The 19,040-nt window shown below is 39.8% G+C and overlaps 1 protein-coding gene across 1 annotated transcript in view; it reads right to left on the bottom strand.

Moving 5' to 3' along the window:
• Nucleotides 1–19,040, bottom strand: part of GRAMD4 (GRAM domain containing 4) — a 206,808-nt gene that overhangs the window by 143,261 nt on the left and 44,507 nt on the right. Inside the window, exon 2 of the mRNA XM_073619708.1 lies at nt 7,258–7,465. Coding sequence (XP_073475809.1) covers nt 7,258–7,465 — 208 coding nt within the window. The remainder of the gene's footprint in view (nt 1–7,257; nt 7,466–19,040) is intronic.

The following is a 19,040-nucleotide window of genomic DNA, read 5'->3' as shown; positions in this document are numbered from 1 at the left end:
AATTTAGCTGGCCACACACTGATGAACCAGATGAAATTTTCTGTGTGGGTAACCCTGCCACCACCCTCTTCCCCAAGATTCGTTGACTGGAAAGTTTGAAGGCGCTGGCTGGAAAATTGTCAGCCAACGATGACCACAACCATTGAGATGCAGCCACTATCAGGACAGCCACTGCCAGGGTAATTCAGGCATCCGTGCTTTATAGTGTAGCTGGGAGAAACTGCTAGATTCTCTCAAACTATAGGCTGAAGAAAAATAATGTATCAGAGTATACTCAGCCATACTTTTTAAAACCTCATTGGAGAATGCTGGCCTGCTGATCACAAGTGTTGTCCAAGAAAGCCACAATGTTCACATGAGACTCTGTTCAATCAACATTGACAGGTAGCTTAGGCCTCAGGTATACAGGACTTTTTTTTATTTTCCTCTGAATGCCTTTGCTCCAGGGGAGGAAAACATAGTGGATAAAAAAAAAACAAAAAACACACAAAAAAAAAAAAAAAAAAAAACCACAAAAAAAAAAAAAAAAAAAACAAAAACAAACAAACACACTCCTAAAGCTGAATATGGAATGCATGTTAATGCAATTTATTGGCCAGAATATTAACATTTTCTGACCTTTTGAATTCGTTAACGCATTAGTGTTTATGCACATTTGACATTTTTTCTGCCCAAGCACTCCTCTCCTGAACGTGCTGGAGATGCGTTTTTTTTCTGCCTCTAAACGCCTATGTGTGCACAGACACATAGGCCAACAGAGGGGTGTTTAGAGGAAGAAAGAAGAAGAAAGAAGAAGAAAGAAGAAGAAGAAAGAAGAAGAAAGAAGAAGAAAGAAGAAGAAAGAAGAAGAAAGAAGAAGAAAGAAGAAGAAAGAAGGGTCAAAAGCCCATAAAAGCAGTGTTTTTAATCTCCCGTGTGCATGAGGACCAAAAGCAGAGAAATCCTTTTAAGCAAAGGCTGGCCTAAAAAAAAAAAAAAAAAAATGTAGGATATGTTAGTGCTTCAAGACCATTCTAAAATTACTACAAAAGGCTAGAGAATTAAAAAAAAAAAAAAAAAAAAAAAAAAAGGAAGAAGCGTAACGGATTTGTTTTAGTACACTGGACAGTAGGGCTGCAACTAACGATTATTTTCCAAATCGTATGGTTGGCCAATTATTGTTTCGCTTAATTGGTTAATAACCTTAAAAAAAAAAAAATGTGGTGTATAATTTCGTTAATATGTAAAGTTTAAAAAAAAAAAACAGGCAATTTATTAATATCTATATGTAGTGGTAAATGTAAATAACCTATAATTGAAGGGGTGAACAGCGCTGATCAGCAGACATAAATAGGTAAATGATGAAGAAACTCCTGTGCTGTCAGAACTACCTATGCTAAGGGGCACTGCTGCAACACCTAAATGGCTGATCCAAACAGACAAAAGTGGTATGAATAAAGTGAGTGGTGATTGCGCTGTGATAAAAAGGGGAAGGGGGGAAGAGGAAGGGGAAGGGGCTAGCTCAAATGTATAGAGATGAAGTCACGTGACGTGACGATGCGTGTCAGGATTGGATCACGGGAACTGTCACAGACTGACGACAGGATACGAGCTCGGTGCTCATGGATGTTTTTTGCTATAGCCTTCTGCTAAATGTAAGTGTACTATGTTGTTTTTAACCTAATAAACTGATTTATATACGGGATCACGCTATGTGCACTCTCTTCCAACACTCCACATATATTCATCCCATTGTGACGAGCATTGAGGAAATGGGGACGGTTTGAAGACACCCTTTTGAGGTATACGAACTCGGCGTTCGTTGGATTGACGCCCACACTCATTTTACAAAAGGGAGTGCATCCCCCTTCTGTGTCCTGTCCCTTTTTCCACTCTGCCCGCCACGGCGTTATACTATATACTGTCTGCTTATGTTTTTTATATACCATCCTGCACACCCACCACCCGAATCGCCTGAACTACTGGATGGGACCTTTGCTTGCTGGTGATTTGTTATTGGATTACAAGCTGTTGTCTTGCAGCAGTAAGGTGAGCTGCTTGCGAGCACAGAGGTGTCCCCACTGAAGACTTTTTTTCCCTTTCCTGTGGCTTGTGGACTTGCCTTTTTGGAACTGATGACTCATTGTTTGAGCACTTTGTACTACTAGGTGGTGGGATTGTTCACCATTTATTTATTTACTTGGAGTCACTAATAAAAATTTGCTGAGTTACCACATATGTGCTAGTATGATACTAGCCCTTTTGCACTGAGAACTTTCTTTTCTTTTGTTTCAGTATTTACAATATTTTTCATGTGCTAGTAGGATACTAGCCCTCATGCTTATTATACTTTTAAAAAAAATATATATATATATTTTTTCACTCACCTCTCTATACATTTGAGCTAGCCCCTTCCCCCCTTCCCCTTTTTATCACAGCACAATCACCACTCACTTTATTCAGACATAAATAGGACCCTCAGAGGCAAAGTAAAAAAACTTTTTATTATTGTTAAAAAAAAAAAAATAATAAAATGTTCACCTTCGGGTGGCATGACGGAGAACGAAAGATTTCTGCGTCTATGCCAAAGTGAAACCATGTGGATAATATAAGCTCAATGCTCTTTCTCCCAATGGGTTGAACGAGGGACTTGAAGTTCGTACAGTTATATAATATACCTTAGCCGTTTATCAGTTTTTTGCATTTTCTGAGATACAGACATTATCTGTGTATTTAAAATGTTCTATTATTTATTATTAATAACCAATGCAGGTACAGGGATAGCGTGCAGACTCCAGGCAGGTGGTGTCATGGTCAGGGTTCGAACCAACGGCCCTCGTTTGCTGCTGGGTGAGAGTGCTGACCACTATACCACTGTACTTCCTGGTATTGTGTGGATTATACAAAATACACATATATATATATATATATATATATATATGCGATATAGATTTTTATGCATGTGTATTATTAGGATTATTATTGTTTTTAGTTTTATTATATACATTTTTTATTATTATTAACATATTACTTTTTAACAGTACATTTTTAAGATATGCAATTGTTGATAAAGTATTGTGCACTGGGTATTGTTACTATTCACTCGGGTGGGTGGGGCTGTATGGATGACAGGGGCTGCTAGCTCCTCCCCCTCCCACACTTCTACTTCCGGGTCATTTTCCCTTTTTAATCTTCACACTCAGCCGACTAATCAGATAACCTGCAGAAGGTGCATGTCCCTGAAACATGTAGTGTCTCCAGTCAGCAAAGTGCGACTCTCTGCTCCCTTGGCATCGACAGTTCCTAATTGGCCCCAGCAGCAGGGTTTGTCCATACTCTTTGGATTCCTTTGGCTGACTTCCGCCAGGCTGTGACATCACTTCCAGGTTCCGTACACAGTGCAAGCAGCTGCTGTATACTGTATTCCCCCTTCATCGGACCCCTGGCCTTATGGTCCTGGACGGACCCCCCCACCAGCGGTGCTCCTGTGTTCTTTGTCCAACAGCTTTGTGCTGGGTTTCCCCAAGGCCCTGTCATCCATGCGGCTTCTGCCTCCAGGTACTGTCAGTTTTTTAATCCAAGTCCCTGCATGACCATCAATTGACTGCTGTATGCCTTGGTGAACATTTTATTATTTTTGTAACAATAATAAAAAGTTTTTACTTTGCCTCTGAGGGTCCTATTTAGGTCTGCTGATCAGTACTGTTCACCCCTTTGATTATATCTTTTGTCCTCATTTGTCTATTTGAGTTTTGGACAGCAGCGGCCACAGCTACATTTAATTTTTCTTTTTGACTTTTCACTTGGCCTCTGGTCTGTGCGTCTGGATTTTTGTTTTTAGTAAATAAAAATCACCAACTATACGGTTAGAGAGCAAAATCTCTAATCCTCTGAGAATAACAGACAGAAAAGATATACTGTATATACTATTAGAGGTTGAATCTGGTAAATATCATCAAACTCAGATCTTTTTTTAAAGAAAAAAAAAAAGTTAAGACTCTTTTGCAGATTTTCAAACAGAACTGTAATATATTATATGCTGGCCATACAAAAACAAATGTCTAACTGCAAAAAAAAATGTAATTTTAAGAACGTTCGTTCGATTTTTGATACGTTAGTTCGATTTTTTCGTTAGTGGGGGTCAAATCGACGTTCGTTTTCAACCACAGTGACAGCAAAATTTAGAAAACTTCTTGTTCAAAGGAATTTTAAAACAGTGTATGTGGTTTTTGTTCAGAAATTACATTCATTTTAAAACAGAATGTTAAAAGCAAGTGAAAATTTCAAACATTCTTTCATTCAGCGCATGTACAAAGATTTTTCATATGAATATTCTTGTCTGAAAATTGATCGTGTGGTCAGCATAAGGCTCGGTACACACCCTATGTAGTTTGCTTCTGATCTGTTTCTACACTGCTTTTTGCTTTGCGTTAAGTACAGTATAGAGTGCCCCAACAGCAAGGTAAAGAAAACTTCTGCCTTTAGAACCACTCACTTCCTGCCCAGAACTACATGTCCCATGAGGCATTGCTCATCACACATTCACAAGCACGTGTATGGATGATGTACTGAGCTGTATGTGTGCTGCACTGTATTTCCTGATATGTAAACAAATAATGCATTCTGTATGTAGGCCCACCAATCGGCTGGCTGCTTAATGGATTATGAAAATAGTAATCAATTAGTTCTTTCAGCCCTACTGGCCAGTAATGTTTGCCCAAGGATAACACATGACATTAACTCAGGGTTCATACATTTTTCCAACTGGATCCAATTAGAAAAAAATGCAAAATCTCAGGTGCAAGTTGTGTGAATCCAGTGTAAAAACATTTATAAATGTCACCCTAGGTATAAAGTTCAGTTTTTTCCTAAAGAAAAGTTAGAACCTCTGCCAGGTTTCATTGATTCCAAGTCACTGTTACTTACAATACTGTCTAATTTTATTTTACTTTTTTTAAAACAATAAACTATAAGTAGTATTGCATTTTAAAAAAATACGCAGTGAGTCATTTCCTGACCGGCAGCTGCACATACACATGCTGCCTATGACTGGCGGAGTGCAGTGGTGGCTTCCTGGTGGGTTCGATCCGAACCCGCCCATTCTTAGTGGTTTGACTATATTTCTATGGGCCAGTTTACACCTGAATCGTTTGAATGGGATGGGATTGTAATGGACTGCATAAAAAGAGTGCATGCATTACTTTTTCAAAAGGCACCGCACCAAATTCCATGGTAGTGCAGTACCACGAGTTCTGGTGTAGGCAAACGCATTGTATTTGCAATCTGCATTTGGAGCATCAATAAGAATAGATTGTCACCCGAAGTAGATGCAGTAAACGTGCATGGAATGAGCCTAACCCACACCGCGTTCTGGTGTGAACCAACCCTGAAAACAAATTAAATTCACAAATTTATTAGCAAGAGTTCCATGTCAATGAGTTTGTGTTATCGGCAACTCTGTTTCAAAAACAGCAACTGAGAGAGAAAAAAAAAAAAAAAAAAGTTACCCCCACCAGAACAGGAAACACTTCAAATGAGAAGTTTTTAATTAGGATCCCACAGGGCTGCATCTCAAGTTTTCCAAGAGAAACATAGGATAGATTAAAAGACATAAAAAAACAAAACGTAGTGAGGGAACGGTAATACTAATTTTAGTTTTCCCCAGTCTGCTTCTAGGACTGCACCTGAGAGGATAAACGTGAACTTGCCAGACTACGGTGGGACTACAGCATGAAGGACTTCCCTCCCAAAAGGTCCAGTCTGCTGAAGAGAACAGGTCCAAGCAATAAGGGATGAAAGTGGACCAACTTGGCCATGATGCAGCCTTGCAAATTTGCTCCAGAGATGCACCAGCCCAAGAACTTGTAGAATGTGCTAAACTTCTAAAAAGTATGATTACCTTAATAACTTTGTATAACCCCTAAATTGCTGTTTTTAGCCATCTTGCTTTGGATCCCTTAGAAACGTGACCTTTTCTGTATACTCATGAATGAGAAGCAATTGATTTTCTGAACTCCTTAGTAACTGCCAAGTAATGATAAAGACATCATACATCCACGGAATTCAAACCTAAGTTTCTTTGCATTAGCCGTCTGGCTACCAAAAAAGTAGGCAAGGTAATCTGAGGCCTGTAAAATAAGGAGGATAACAAAGCTGATATTCACCCTTCCATAGCACTTACTTTCTTCTCTCTTCTCCATCCCACCACTAGCCCCCACCCCCGCCTCCGTAATACAGATAGATATCGGTCTTTTTTTTTTTCCTCTCTTCAAAAGGTCTCAGCACGCCCCCCATTCTTTGACATTCGCCTAGGCGAGTGACGTCATTGCCCCCAGTGCCTCCTGAGATGCATGAGGTGCATATCCCAGGAGGCACTGGGAGCACTATACTAGTACCAGTCAGTAAAGGAGGAGGGGGGCAGGCCTAGTAGCACTTGCACCCAGAAGAGCTAACAGCTGTCACAAGGCAACATGTCGGGCACCAGACCCCTGCAGCGGTTGCAGAGAGGAGGATCTCAGCTGGGGGATCTGCTGGCTAGGTGAAAGAAAGTTCTTCGGCTCAATAAGCAATAAAGATGACAGCATCAACTACATAAACTGGCTTATTCACTACACTCTTAGAAAAGGCATGCATTATTGATTCTGAAATATAACACATCAAGATTGGGCTTCTGGAAGACTATGAAAAGTTCTGCTCTGCCAACGGCCCGACTGCATGCTGACAACACATGCCGTCTCCTGAATGTGCCAAACAGTATCACATGCCAGAGCCCTGTACACGGCTATGTGTTTGATACTCTAATAGCTAGATAGGTGGAAGTAAAGTGTATTATCAGAAGGAATTCAGGCAATTTTCGAGGCATCAAGACCTTAGGGGCTAGCACCTCAATTCCACAAGCCATTCAGTAACAAGTAAAGCTAAAAAGTGGGTAACCATCCACCCTCTATATGAAAGCCTGTAAAATTTTAATTTAAGGGTACATATTCAGGCTTGCATATAACATTTTGACAGGTTCTTTTGTCATAAAAATGTTTTTGTTTTAATTTTAAGAACCTTAGTCTTTTGTGGTGAACTGAAAAACACATGCATGTCTACCAACATCTTATACAAGGCCAGCTGAAAATATTGTACTCTAGCATAAATGAGCCCTCGCTACAAACACCTTACTAGTTAATATTTCCATTTAAAACTTGGACAGTGCTTGAATACAACTATACAATAAAAAAAAAAAAAAAAAAAACACACATCATAATCATGAAAAAATATTGGAATACTCACAGGGTCCTTTAGCTCTTCATTCTCTTTCGAAGTTCGAGGTATTTTTAGAAGGAAATCATCTCCACATTCTGTATCGGAAGCATTGGGAGACTCAGCCAAGTCGGGAAACTCTTCTCGCTTCTGACCTCTGAACCGGATCTTGTCCAGTCTCCTTAACATGTTCAGTACAGCAGTTTTCTGCTTTACTTTAACATGACTGTTCAGTTCCCTGAAATGTACAAAGAAGGAAGACATTGAGCAAACAAGCAAATCTGCAGAATTTCAGACATAGTCTGAGCAGTACATCCTTAAATCTCCAAGCTTATCCACACCCATGTAAAGCATGTGACAGATTAACGCTCCATAGTCTTTACACTGCCAACATTATTCATCACCAGAACACAGCTAAATGCTGCTCACCATGGCGCATCAAACCACAATTTCTACTATCACTTTTGAAGCAGTTGACAGGACCAACATCCTTAGAAACTTGTATATACAAAAAGACCTAACTAATGTGAATGAGTACTTTAAAAAAAGGTACCATATCTTTATATAAAAAGTCAATAGTTTATTCTACAATTCATCACTCATCCTCAGACTTAGACAATGAATTACTTGATGTGACTGCGACGTGTTTCACGGGTCCATGCTCACTTCATCAGGAAGATAAAGAGTCAAGCTCTATTATAGTAAACAATATAAGCGTCAAGATAAATAGAGGAGCATCATTTATAATAAGTCCAAATTAATAACGTCATCATTGGGGGCCCACATTTTCCAAACTACACCCCTACTCTCAGCTCCCTCTTGGGGTGTAGGGGTGTAGTTTGGAAAATGTGGGCCCCCAATGATGACATTAAATTGGATTTATTATAAATGGTGCTCATCTATTTAGGAGCACCATACATATATTGCTAATACAACAAGAAGATGATCGAGCATTGCCCCCTCTTTTCAGCAGGCATATTCCTCTACTGATTTAAGCCATACTATCATATTACTCTTTTTTTTATTTCCAGTACCTTTATATGAGACTGAATGTTAGTCCCTTTGGGAACTTGCCATCTACTTGGGTCCGTTGACTCAGAGTGGAATAATGAATGAGCTGACCTATCTGTTCCAGAATGTGTATAGTTGGAGGTGGTGTGCATTACTTTGTTTTACATGTAAAGTACAGGTATGTAATATTTTTTGCTCCCCAATAGGGAGGACAAACCTGTATGGATTAATCTTCACTACATTGTTATCTCAACGATTATATGGTTTACTATTATAGAGCGTGACTGTTGCCATCTTCCTGATGAAGCAGGCATGGACCCCTGAAACGTGTCAAAGTCACAGTGAGCAAATGCAATTCATCGTCCAAGTCTGATGAGTGATGGCATTTTAGTATCTTATGTACTTGCTATGTTTATGTGCAATACTGTTATATTTTTCAAATGCCATAGGTTTTTAAGAATTGAATAATAAACTATTGACTTTTTATACAAAGATATGGTACCTTTTAAGTCCTCATTCGCATTAGTTCTCTCTTTTTGTATGAAAAACTTTGAGGGCTCATTCACTTCATAAAGTTTGTACGAGCACTTGTGTTTGATGCATTAATTTCAATGGCTGCCCTACACACATTAGATGCGCAAAATGTAGTGCATGCATAATTTTTTGAATCGCAGGGCGCAATGCATTCTGACAGTCACAAACAGACGCCTGCAGAAGGCAGCAGGCACTCATGCAGTACGGAAAAATTTGCAATTTTCCACACATCCCACACTGCACCTGGTTTGCACAAGCCCTATATGAGAATCCACTTTGGGGGGGGGCAATCCATTCCTTCCAAAACAGACTATAACATGAGCCTATGAAAATGCAGAGCGCAAGTACAATCGTTAAACTACAACCCAATCTCTAATCAATCTAATCTACAGTGTGCCCACAAATATAAGAGCAAAAGCCAAGTAGCAGTTCAGGCGAAAAGGAAGTCCTTATACACTTCCTTTTTCCCTGAATGTCGCATGCAATTCTGCCATTTACTCCCTTTGTTGTGAAACTGCAGGATGCAGATGTTTCCCATAGGCATTTCCATATACGGTGTGTAGGGAAAGGGCTCTTTGGAGATGTAATTCTTGGGGACATACCCATGTCAAAAGAAAATGAACCCCCAGCAGCTGCCCCTGCAAGAATTTATCAAGCCTAATGAGTAACGTGGACTAATTAAAACTGCTTCAACATTACCAAGATAAAAGAAAAAAATATGTTGGGATATGTTCTAGAGGGTGACAGGGAGGTTTGAGGTAATACCTGGACATACACTTTAAACCTGAAGACCAGGCAAGCAATTAAACAAATGAGTACATATAAAATTTAGCACCTGTCAAAGGATTTGTAAGTCTGTTCTGTCAATCTTGCCGTTGACTTGCACAAGGCCATCTTGCATTAATCCATTTACCCAACATCTGTTACCCATTAGTTCAGATACACAGTGGCAAGCACCATATGATCAAAATCTTAAAGCGGAACTTCACCCTAAAGGGAAATCTCCGTTTTTACGTCCTTCCCCTCCCCCCTCCTCTACCACATTTGGCACTTTAAATCTTTTTTGGGAAATTGGGTACTTAGTTTTGATAGGTACCTGCTCCCACTTCAGCTTGGATCGTCTAGGCCCCCCTTTTTGCCAATAGCTTTCTGGGATGCCTCACAGCCCCAGAAGACTGCGGGACCATTCCCACGATGCAGCGTGGCTCACGTACTTGCACTGGGAGAAGCCACAAAGAGTCACAGCTGGCTGCTATGGTTGACATGGCAGGGCTGGGGACCCAAAGACGAGAGAAGAACCGACCTGGGTGTGGACAACGCTGGATCCCTAAGCAGGTAAGTGTCCTCTTCATAAAGTCAGCAGCTACAGTATTTGGGGAAGTCAGGGGCACTTTAAAAAAAATCTTTTATTTATTGATTTAATTTAAATTTTAACACTATTTTTATAAACACTTTATTGTTATCAAAAGGGGATGAAAAACATCCCTTGTTAAGGCATGGGCCATTGCAGGTCCTCTTTATGGAGAGACCCGGGGCCTTTTAGATCCCAGATCTCTCCTCTGGCTTCGAAAGCATCTGATCAAACAGAGATCTGCAGTGGTACACCAACTTCCTGCCTGGGGAAGAAAAAAAAAAAAAAAGTCAGGCCGAGTGCTCCTTAAACCTTGTTATCAATTAATACCATTATTGGCTGAGGTGGAGAGGCACACAGATGACGTCATGATCTCCGCTTCAGCCACAGGAAGCCATTCATTGATAAAAATCCAAGGCTTCCTAGGAATGGTTAAGCAGCACTCAAGCCCAGCTTAATTTTCTTCTAGCAGCAGATTTCTCTGGGGATGGAGTACCTTTCTTCCCAGTGGCTTCCTTGATAATTTTATGAAGGTATTACCCAAATAGACATTCATCAAAAGGCATGCATAGATGATGGTAGAAGGTCCAAGCAGGCCAAGCTTTCAGCTATAAAATACTATGCGTTTGCACCGAGATAAGGGACATTCCAGAGACTTGGTAAATTACATTCTATAGAGTCAACACAACGGGGTCCTCAAATATAGATTTCAAGACCTGATCGGACAGCCTGTGTGAAACCAGCCTAATGCCCCATACACACGGTCGAATTTTCTGACGGAAAAAGTGTGATAGGACCTTGTTGTCGGAAATTCTGACCGTGTGTAGGCTCCATCACACATTTTCCATCGGATTTTCCGACACACAAAGTTTGAGAGCAGGATATAAAATTTTCCGACAACAAAATCCGTTGTTGGAAATCCCGATCGTGTGTACACAAATCCGACGGACAAAGTGCCACGCATGCTCAGAATAAATAAAGAGATGAAAGCTATTGGCCACTGCCCCGTTTATAGTCCCGACGTACGTGTTTTACGTCACCGCATTTAGAACGATGGGATTTTCCGACAACTTTGTGTGACCATGTCTATGCAAGACAAGTTTGAGCCAACATCCGTCGGAAAAAATCCTAGGATTTTGTTGTCGGAATGTCCGAACAAAGTTCGACCGTGTGTACGGGGCATTACAGTTTGCGCAGTAAGTCTCCATGCACACTGGCTTAAAAAAACATTGCTTCTACAAGAGTTTTGAGTTCTGCCTGTAGAAGCAGCTCAATGTTATCCTATGTGTCCATGCACATTAAGACGTAGACAGCCATATTTTGAGTTGAACGTTTAGAGGCAGGGAAAAAAAAAAAAAAAAAAACCTTCTGGTTTGCGTTTCTGATTGGAGCTCACTGGCAGAAAAAAAAAAAAAAAAAAAAAAAACTTAACTCTTCTAAACCCATCTAGACTTTGTACAAAAAATGCTCTATATATTATAATATATTACTCCCAAGTGAACAGACTTTTTTTTTTTTTTTAAGCCCAGTGTGCATGGAGCCTAAGATGTGGAACTCCTTTTCACAGTTGGTGGTGTAAGTAGTTGGTGTAGATAAAACGTTTACACGAGTTTATCAAGCACAATATGCAGGGATATGGAAAGTGACAGTGACACACACACACACACCCGCCTACCCCTTTCTGGTTTGACTGGTGTCTTTATTCAACCTTACCAGCTATGTAACTACATGTAATGCGTAAAGGAATGTATCTAAGAGGGGTGAAAGGAATGTGTGAAATCTTTCTTTAATCACTAGCCTGCGCCACCCGCTGTCTCACTTTCAGGGTCAGGTGCAGGGCCAAAAGGGAACTGCTCATGCTTTGTAGTTTAAAGAAACAAGCAGCCGCCCTCTGATGTCATCACAAGCAGCTAAAGCTTTATTCTGCAAAGCCACAAATTCTTTCCAGGGGAATGTCCATTCTAACATGTTCCACCTATCAGGGCATAGTCATGGAGAAGGGAGGAGTTGGCAAGGAGATTTCTTATGAAGCCTGAAGGAGCTATAACATTAAAACACTTCCAGGTGTCTCAAAGAAACACACCTAATTCTTCCTAATACAACTAATGCAATAACATAATGATACAAAATGGTACAACTTCCCCAGGTAACCTGAGATTTTACAAGATTCCATGAAAAGTGAAAAATGGCAGGTATACGCTCACAATCACAACACAAACTGTACATGTATATAAAACCTAAATAAATTAATCAGTACATTTCATTGATGCAAATCATTTGCTTATGAAACTGCATAATGTGCTACACACTGCAGATAGTGTTAATAAAAGCCAGGAACCAGTGCCAACATGCAGAAGATCCCTTGCCTTACATTATCCAGGACACTAGGCCTACTAAAGGGGTCCAAGCTTCCCCTGTAATGGTGGGCATACTCTCAAAGGGGTCTTCAGGATGTGGGAAGAATAGGGAGGACTTGAATATCACCCTGCTGTCACTGACACACGTTGCACTACTTCCCAAGGTGAGCAAATAAAGCAAGATCTAGTCACCAAAAGCAATTACCGACTGGCCCCACCCTGTGGGTCTGGGTATGGTCCTCATTGTACCCATATCAACAATAACGGATCCAGAAACTGCTCAATAGCCCAGGCTAGTAAGCAGCTGACTCTTGTTAAAATCTTCGGGTGGAAAAAAATGTAATTGTTTACAAAAGAAAAATTCTTCAGAGGAGAACAGAACAAAAACACAAACAAAAAAAAAAAAACCTGGAGTCTCACAGAATGGGTGGGGTTATATAGTGAGTTCTAAGGGGGGCAAGTTTTATTTTGCCAGTGACCATTCACCTGAAGGCAGCCAGCATATAAACTATGGTCTATGAATACAAGTCTTGTTTCCTGTCCTGCAAGATAAACTTTTTAGCTAAACTTCTGAATTTGCATTAAGTTGTGCTAAATCTATTTTTTTCCCCTTTATACATTCCCTGCAAAAAATAAATAAATAAATAAAATAAAAAAAAAAATAAACTCCCCACCCCAACCACTTACCCAAGTTCCCTCTTGATCCGGCCCTGTGCCAGATGCAGGTCTTCGCCCTTTACGGCCTCTTCTCAGATTGGCTCCTGCTGCGGTCTGTCAAATTCCGTGAGGAGGGAGCTGAGGGTGTGGCCGAGACACTCTGTTCATCTTTGGACACGCACAGCCTGGTTTGGGAGCGCATCACATGAGTGTCCCCATAGCACACGGCTTGCTACTGGGGCACTCAGGAAAGTAGGAGGAACAGAGCACCGGTGAGGGACCCCAGAAGAGGAGGTAAGGGATTGGTCTATTCAATACCATTGCACAGGGCAGGTACATTTTTTTTTTTTTTTTTTTTTTTTTTTTTTATAATAAAAAAAAGGATGTTAAAAGCTTTACAACAACTTTTAGTTAAATCTTTAAATGCCTAGCAACTCCCTATTTTACATTAAAAGCTACATTAAAGCCGACTAGGGTCGAAACAACGAATCGATTAATCTACACCTAATCGATTATGAAGATGGTTGTCAACTATTTTCATAATCAATCGGCCAGCGGATTAGTTGGCCTGGATACGAAATGCATTATTTGTTGACATATCAGGAAATACAGTGCAGCACACATACAGCTCAGTACACCGTCCATACATGTCAGTAAGTGCCTGAGACTGTGTGAGGAGCCTCATGGGACATGTAGTCCTGGGCAGGAAGTGAGTGGTTCTAAAGGCAGAAGGTTTGTTACCTTGCTATAGGGGCGCTCTATACTATACTTTGCAGCTTGCCATTAGGGCACTCTGAAGGCAGGAGAAGCCCGAAACGTTGGTGGGGGACCCCAGAAGAGAAGAATCAGGGCTGCTCTGTGCAAAACCATTACACAGAGCAGGTAAGCATAACATTTTTTTTTTTTTAAACAACAATCACTTTAAAAGACTGTGTGCAGCATCTGAACCCAGAGAAGGTGGAGGCTGATAGACTGGGGGTAATATAAAGGCATTATAATTACATTTAACAACTTGCCGACCATGTCATGCAGTTTTACTGCGGCACAATGGCTCTCCTGGGAGAAATCCCGTACGGGTACGTTCTACCTTTTTTCAGCCACCAGAGGGCGCGCGCTGCACGGCAGGGGTACCGGATGCGCATGGCCAGCGGGGGTGATCGCATGCACGAGCGCCAGCACGGGATTTGTGTGTGTAAACACACAAATCCCTGTACCGTCAGAGAAGAGGAGCATATGGCTCCTCTCCTAGTCAATCCTATCCCCATACAGTTAGAACACAGTGAGGGAACACACAATTAACCCCTTGATCGACCCCTAGTGTTAACCCCTTCCCTGCCAGTGACATTTACACAGTAAATCAGTGCATTTTTATAGCACTGATCGCTGTATAAATGCCAATGGTCCCAAAAAAAAAAAAGTAAAGTAACAGTAAAGTAACAGTAAATCGCTCCCATAGTTTGCAAACGCTATAACTTTTGCACAAACCAATCAATATACGCTTATTGTGATTTTTTTTTTATCAAAAATATGTAGACGAACATAAATTGGCCTAAACTGATGAAGAAATTTGTTTGGTTTTTTTAAATTTGTGGATATTTATTATAGCAAAAAGTAAAAAAAAAAATTAAGCTTTTTTCTTCAAAATTGTCACTCTTTTGGTTGATGGCGCAAAAAAAAAAAAATAAATAAAATAAAATCACAGAGGTGATCAAATACCACCAAAAGAAAGCTCTATTTGTGGGAAAAGAAGGACACAAATTTAGTTTGGGTACAGCGAACGACCGCACAATTATCAGTTAAAGCAACGCAGTGCCAAATTGTAAAAAGTGCTCTGGTCAGGAAGGGCGTAAAATCTTCCGGGGCTGAAGCGGTTAAAGTAAATTTTTACCAGTATTGTGCATTATATTTAAAATGATCATATCCATGGAAAAAAAAAAAAAAAAAAAACAATACAATAGTACTACTTTAAATATAAAAGATTTACATCTCCCTTCCACCCTTCATATCTGACTCCTAGTTACAATGCCCATTATACCCTACTTCTGGGTGTGATAGAGAAAATTCTCTCTCTCTCGATATATAGGGAGATTATAGATAGATAAATATTATCACTTTCACTGTATAAATAAACCCCTTAAAGTAGCAATCATCTGCTCTTTTTGTACTATAAAAGGGCTAATTTTAGTTTTTTTAACCCCATGATAACAGGCAATACAAAAAAAAAAAAAAAAAAAAAAGGAATGCTACTACTACTACTAAACGTCTTAGGCCTGGTTCACACCTGTGTGTTTTTTGGTGCTTTTTGCAGAAACACACTACAGTTCATTTACATGGTTTCCTTTGGGACACGTTCACATCTATGCTTTTTTCAGCCGCTGCATATGCACTGCAGAAACGGATCAAAAGCAAACAAATGCTTGCTTTTTGGACGAGAATATTTATACGAAAAATCTTTGTACATTCGCTGAATGAAAGAATGTTATTTGAAAATCTCACATGCTTTTAACATTCTTTTAAAATGAATGTAATGTTTGAATGAAAACCACAAGCACTGCCTGAAAATTCCTTTGAGTAAGAAGTTTTCTATTCTGCTCCTTCAAATTTTCCTGCCACTGTGGTGGAAAACGAATGTTGATTTGACTGCACTAATGATTAGTGAATTGAACGAAAACAAACGTTCCTAAAATTACATTTTCTTTTAAGAAAGACATTGTTTTTGTATGGCCAGCATATAATATTACAGTTCAGTCTTTTATTTTTTTTTTCTTTAACCACTTCAGCTCCAGAAGGATTTGCCCCCTTCCTGATCAGGCCATTTTTTGCGATACGGCAATTTTTTCCCCACAGATAGATAGAACTTTCTTTTAGTGGTATTTGATCACCTCTGCGGTTTTTATTTTTTGCGCTATAAACAAAAAAAACAAAAACAAAAAGAAGTGACAATTTTGTAAAAAAAAAAAAAAAAACACCCACACAATATTTTGTACTTTTTGCTATAATAAATATCCAAAAAAAAAAATGAAAAAAAACATTTCTTCATCAGTCAAGGCCGATATAAAATATATGTAGAAGAAAACTTTTTTTTTTTTTTTTTACCAAAAATCGCAATAAGCGTATATTGATTGGCTTGCGCAAAAGTTATAGCGTTTACAAAATAAGGGATACATTTATAGCATTTTTATACTATTTTTTTTTTTTTTTTTTTTTACTAGTAATGGCAGTGATCTGCAATTTTTATCGTGACTGCAACATTGCGAGAGACACATCGGACACTTGACAACAGTGACATTTATACAGCGATCAGAGCTAAAAATAGCCACTGATTGCTGTATAAATGTCACTGGCAGGGAAGGGGTTTAACTAGGGGGCGATCAAGGGGTTAACTGTGTTCCCTAGGTATGTTTCTAACTGTGGGGGGAATGTGGGTGACTAGAGGAGATCGATCGGTCTACTTAGTAGGAATACACAATCGGTCTCCTCTACCCTGACAGAACCAGGATCTGCACCCGCCAGGCACGGGAATCAGCTCCGGGGACAAGCTGCGGGCGCGCCTGCAACAGCGTCCTAAAGAGCCGACGTACAGCTACGACGGCTCGCCCAGGGGAGCCAACCTGCCGCAGTATAACTGAGGTGGTTGGTCGGGACGTGGTTAAATTTAAAAAAAAAAAAAAAAAATGTGATCTTGGAGTCTGATATTTACCAGATTCAACCTCTGATAGATATTCTGTATATACACTTTTGCTCCCTAACCATAAAAGTTGGTTATTTATATTTACCACTGCATAAAAGATATTTAAGAATAAAAATTGCCTTTTTTTAAACTTTACATATTAACTAAAATTATACACCACTTTTTTTAAAAGTTATTATCTGATCAAAACAATAATCGGCCAATATATTATGAAAATAATCGTTAGTTGCAGCCCTAAAGCTGACCTTGTGCTAAAAATACTAGGGCCACTTACAGTTGTGCTCATAAGTTTACATCCCCTGGCAGAATTTATAATTTCTTGGCCATTTTTCAGAGAAAACGTTTTTCACTCATGGTTAGCGTTTGGCTGAAGCCATTTATTATCAATCAACTGTGTTTACTCTTTTTAAATCATAATTTTTCGGGATGCATAGAAAAACCCACAAATGACTTTAGGTGAAATACAGGACTCTCTGAAAACATGTGGTGTGGCTGTTTCAAGATGCACAATAAGGAGGCACTTGAAGAAAGGATGGGCTACATGGTCGAGTGAGTCGCCAAAAAAAGCCATCACTACACAAATGCCACAAAGTATCCAGCTTATAATATGCCAAACAGCACAAAGACAAGCCTCAAAACTTCTGGCACAAAGTAATTTGGAGTGATGGGACCAAAAATTGAGATTTTTGGCCACAACCATAAATGCTACATTTGGAGAGGAGTCAACAAGGCCTATGATGAAAGATACACGATTCCTACTGTGAAAACACTGAGGTGGATCGCTGATGTTTTGGAGATGTGTGAGCTACAAAAGGCACAAGAAATTTGGTCAAAATTGATGGCAAGATGAATGCAGTAGGTTAGCAATAAATACTGGAAGAACATTTGCATTCATCAGCCAGGAAGCTGCGCATGGGACATATTTGGACATTCAAACATGACAATGATCCAAAACACAAGGTCAAGTTGACCTGTCATTGGCTACAGAAGAATAAAGTGAAACTTCTGGAGTGGCCATCTCAGTCTCCTGACCTCAATATCATTGAGCCACTCTGGGGAGATCTCAAAACGTGCAGTTCATGCAAGACAGACCAAGAATTTACAGGAACTGGAGGCTTTTTGCCAAGAGGAATGGGCAGCTTTACCACATGAGAAGATAAATAGCCTCATCCACAAATACCACAAAAGACTTCAAGCTGTCATTGATGTTAAAGGGGGCAATACACAGTATTAAGAACTGGGGTATGTAAACTTTTGATCAGGGTCATTTGGCTAGTTTCTGTTGCCATTATGATTTAAAAAGAGTAAACACAGTTGACTGATAATAAATGGCTTCAGCCAAACACTAACCATGAGTGAAAAACGTTTTCTCTGAAAAATGGCCAAGAAATTATAAATTCTGCCAGGGGACGTAAACTTATGAGCACAACTGTTAGTGGCAGCCTCCAGCCCCGAGTTGCACAGTATTAGAGCATCATTCCACAAGCATTAAGCCGCGTACACATGAGCAGACTTTACGGCAGACTTGGTCTGGCGTACTGGATTTCGTCAGACAATTCGATTGTGTGTGGGCTCCAGCGGACTTTGTTTGCTCAAAAGTTGGACGGACTTAGATTTGAAACATGTTTTAAATCAATCCGTCGAACTCGAGTCCGGTCGAAAAGTCTGCTCGTCTATATGCTAGTTCGGACAAAAAGCCACGCTAGGGCAGCTATTGGCTACGGGCTATGAACTTCTTTGTTTTAGTCCAGTCGTACGTCATCATGTACAAATTTGATGGACTTTGGTGGATTGTGTGTAGGCAAGTCCGTTCATTCAGAAAGTCCGCCGTAAAGTCCGCTCGCGTGTACGCGGCATTAGGATCGATCATGAGATTTTGCAAGATCCAAATACGAGTCCAAGTGAAGAAGTGAGGAGCTAGGCAAGGTTTTTTTATGCCTCTTAAATTTTTATTTTATTTTTAATTCCTGTAATCCAGTGTTATGTAAAAAGGTGATGAGGGATGCCACCACATAAGCTGTTCACATTCACACTTCCCTTGAACAATTTGAAAACTATAGTTTTATCTTAAGAAGCAAATCAAAAGAAAATCTCTCAAGTCTACGAACGTTCCTTTCTGCATTGCACACAACTGTATTGGCCATGAACTTTGCCTGAGAAAACGCTTTGTAAAAACATACCAGATTAAGAAACAGGAAAGTTGAATTACAGG

Source organism: Aquarana catesbeiana, linkage group LG03, assembly GCF_042186555.1.
Source record: "Aquarana catesbeiana isolate 2022-GZ linkage group LG03, ASM4218655v1, whole genome shotgun sequence".
Lineage (NCBI taxonomy): Eukaryota > Metazoa > Chordata > Amphibia > Anura > Ranidae > Aquarana > Aquarana catesbeiana.
This window is presented reverse-complemented; position numbering and strand designations above follow the sequence as displayed.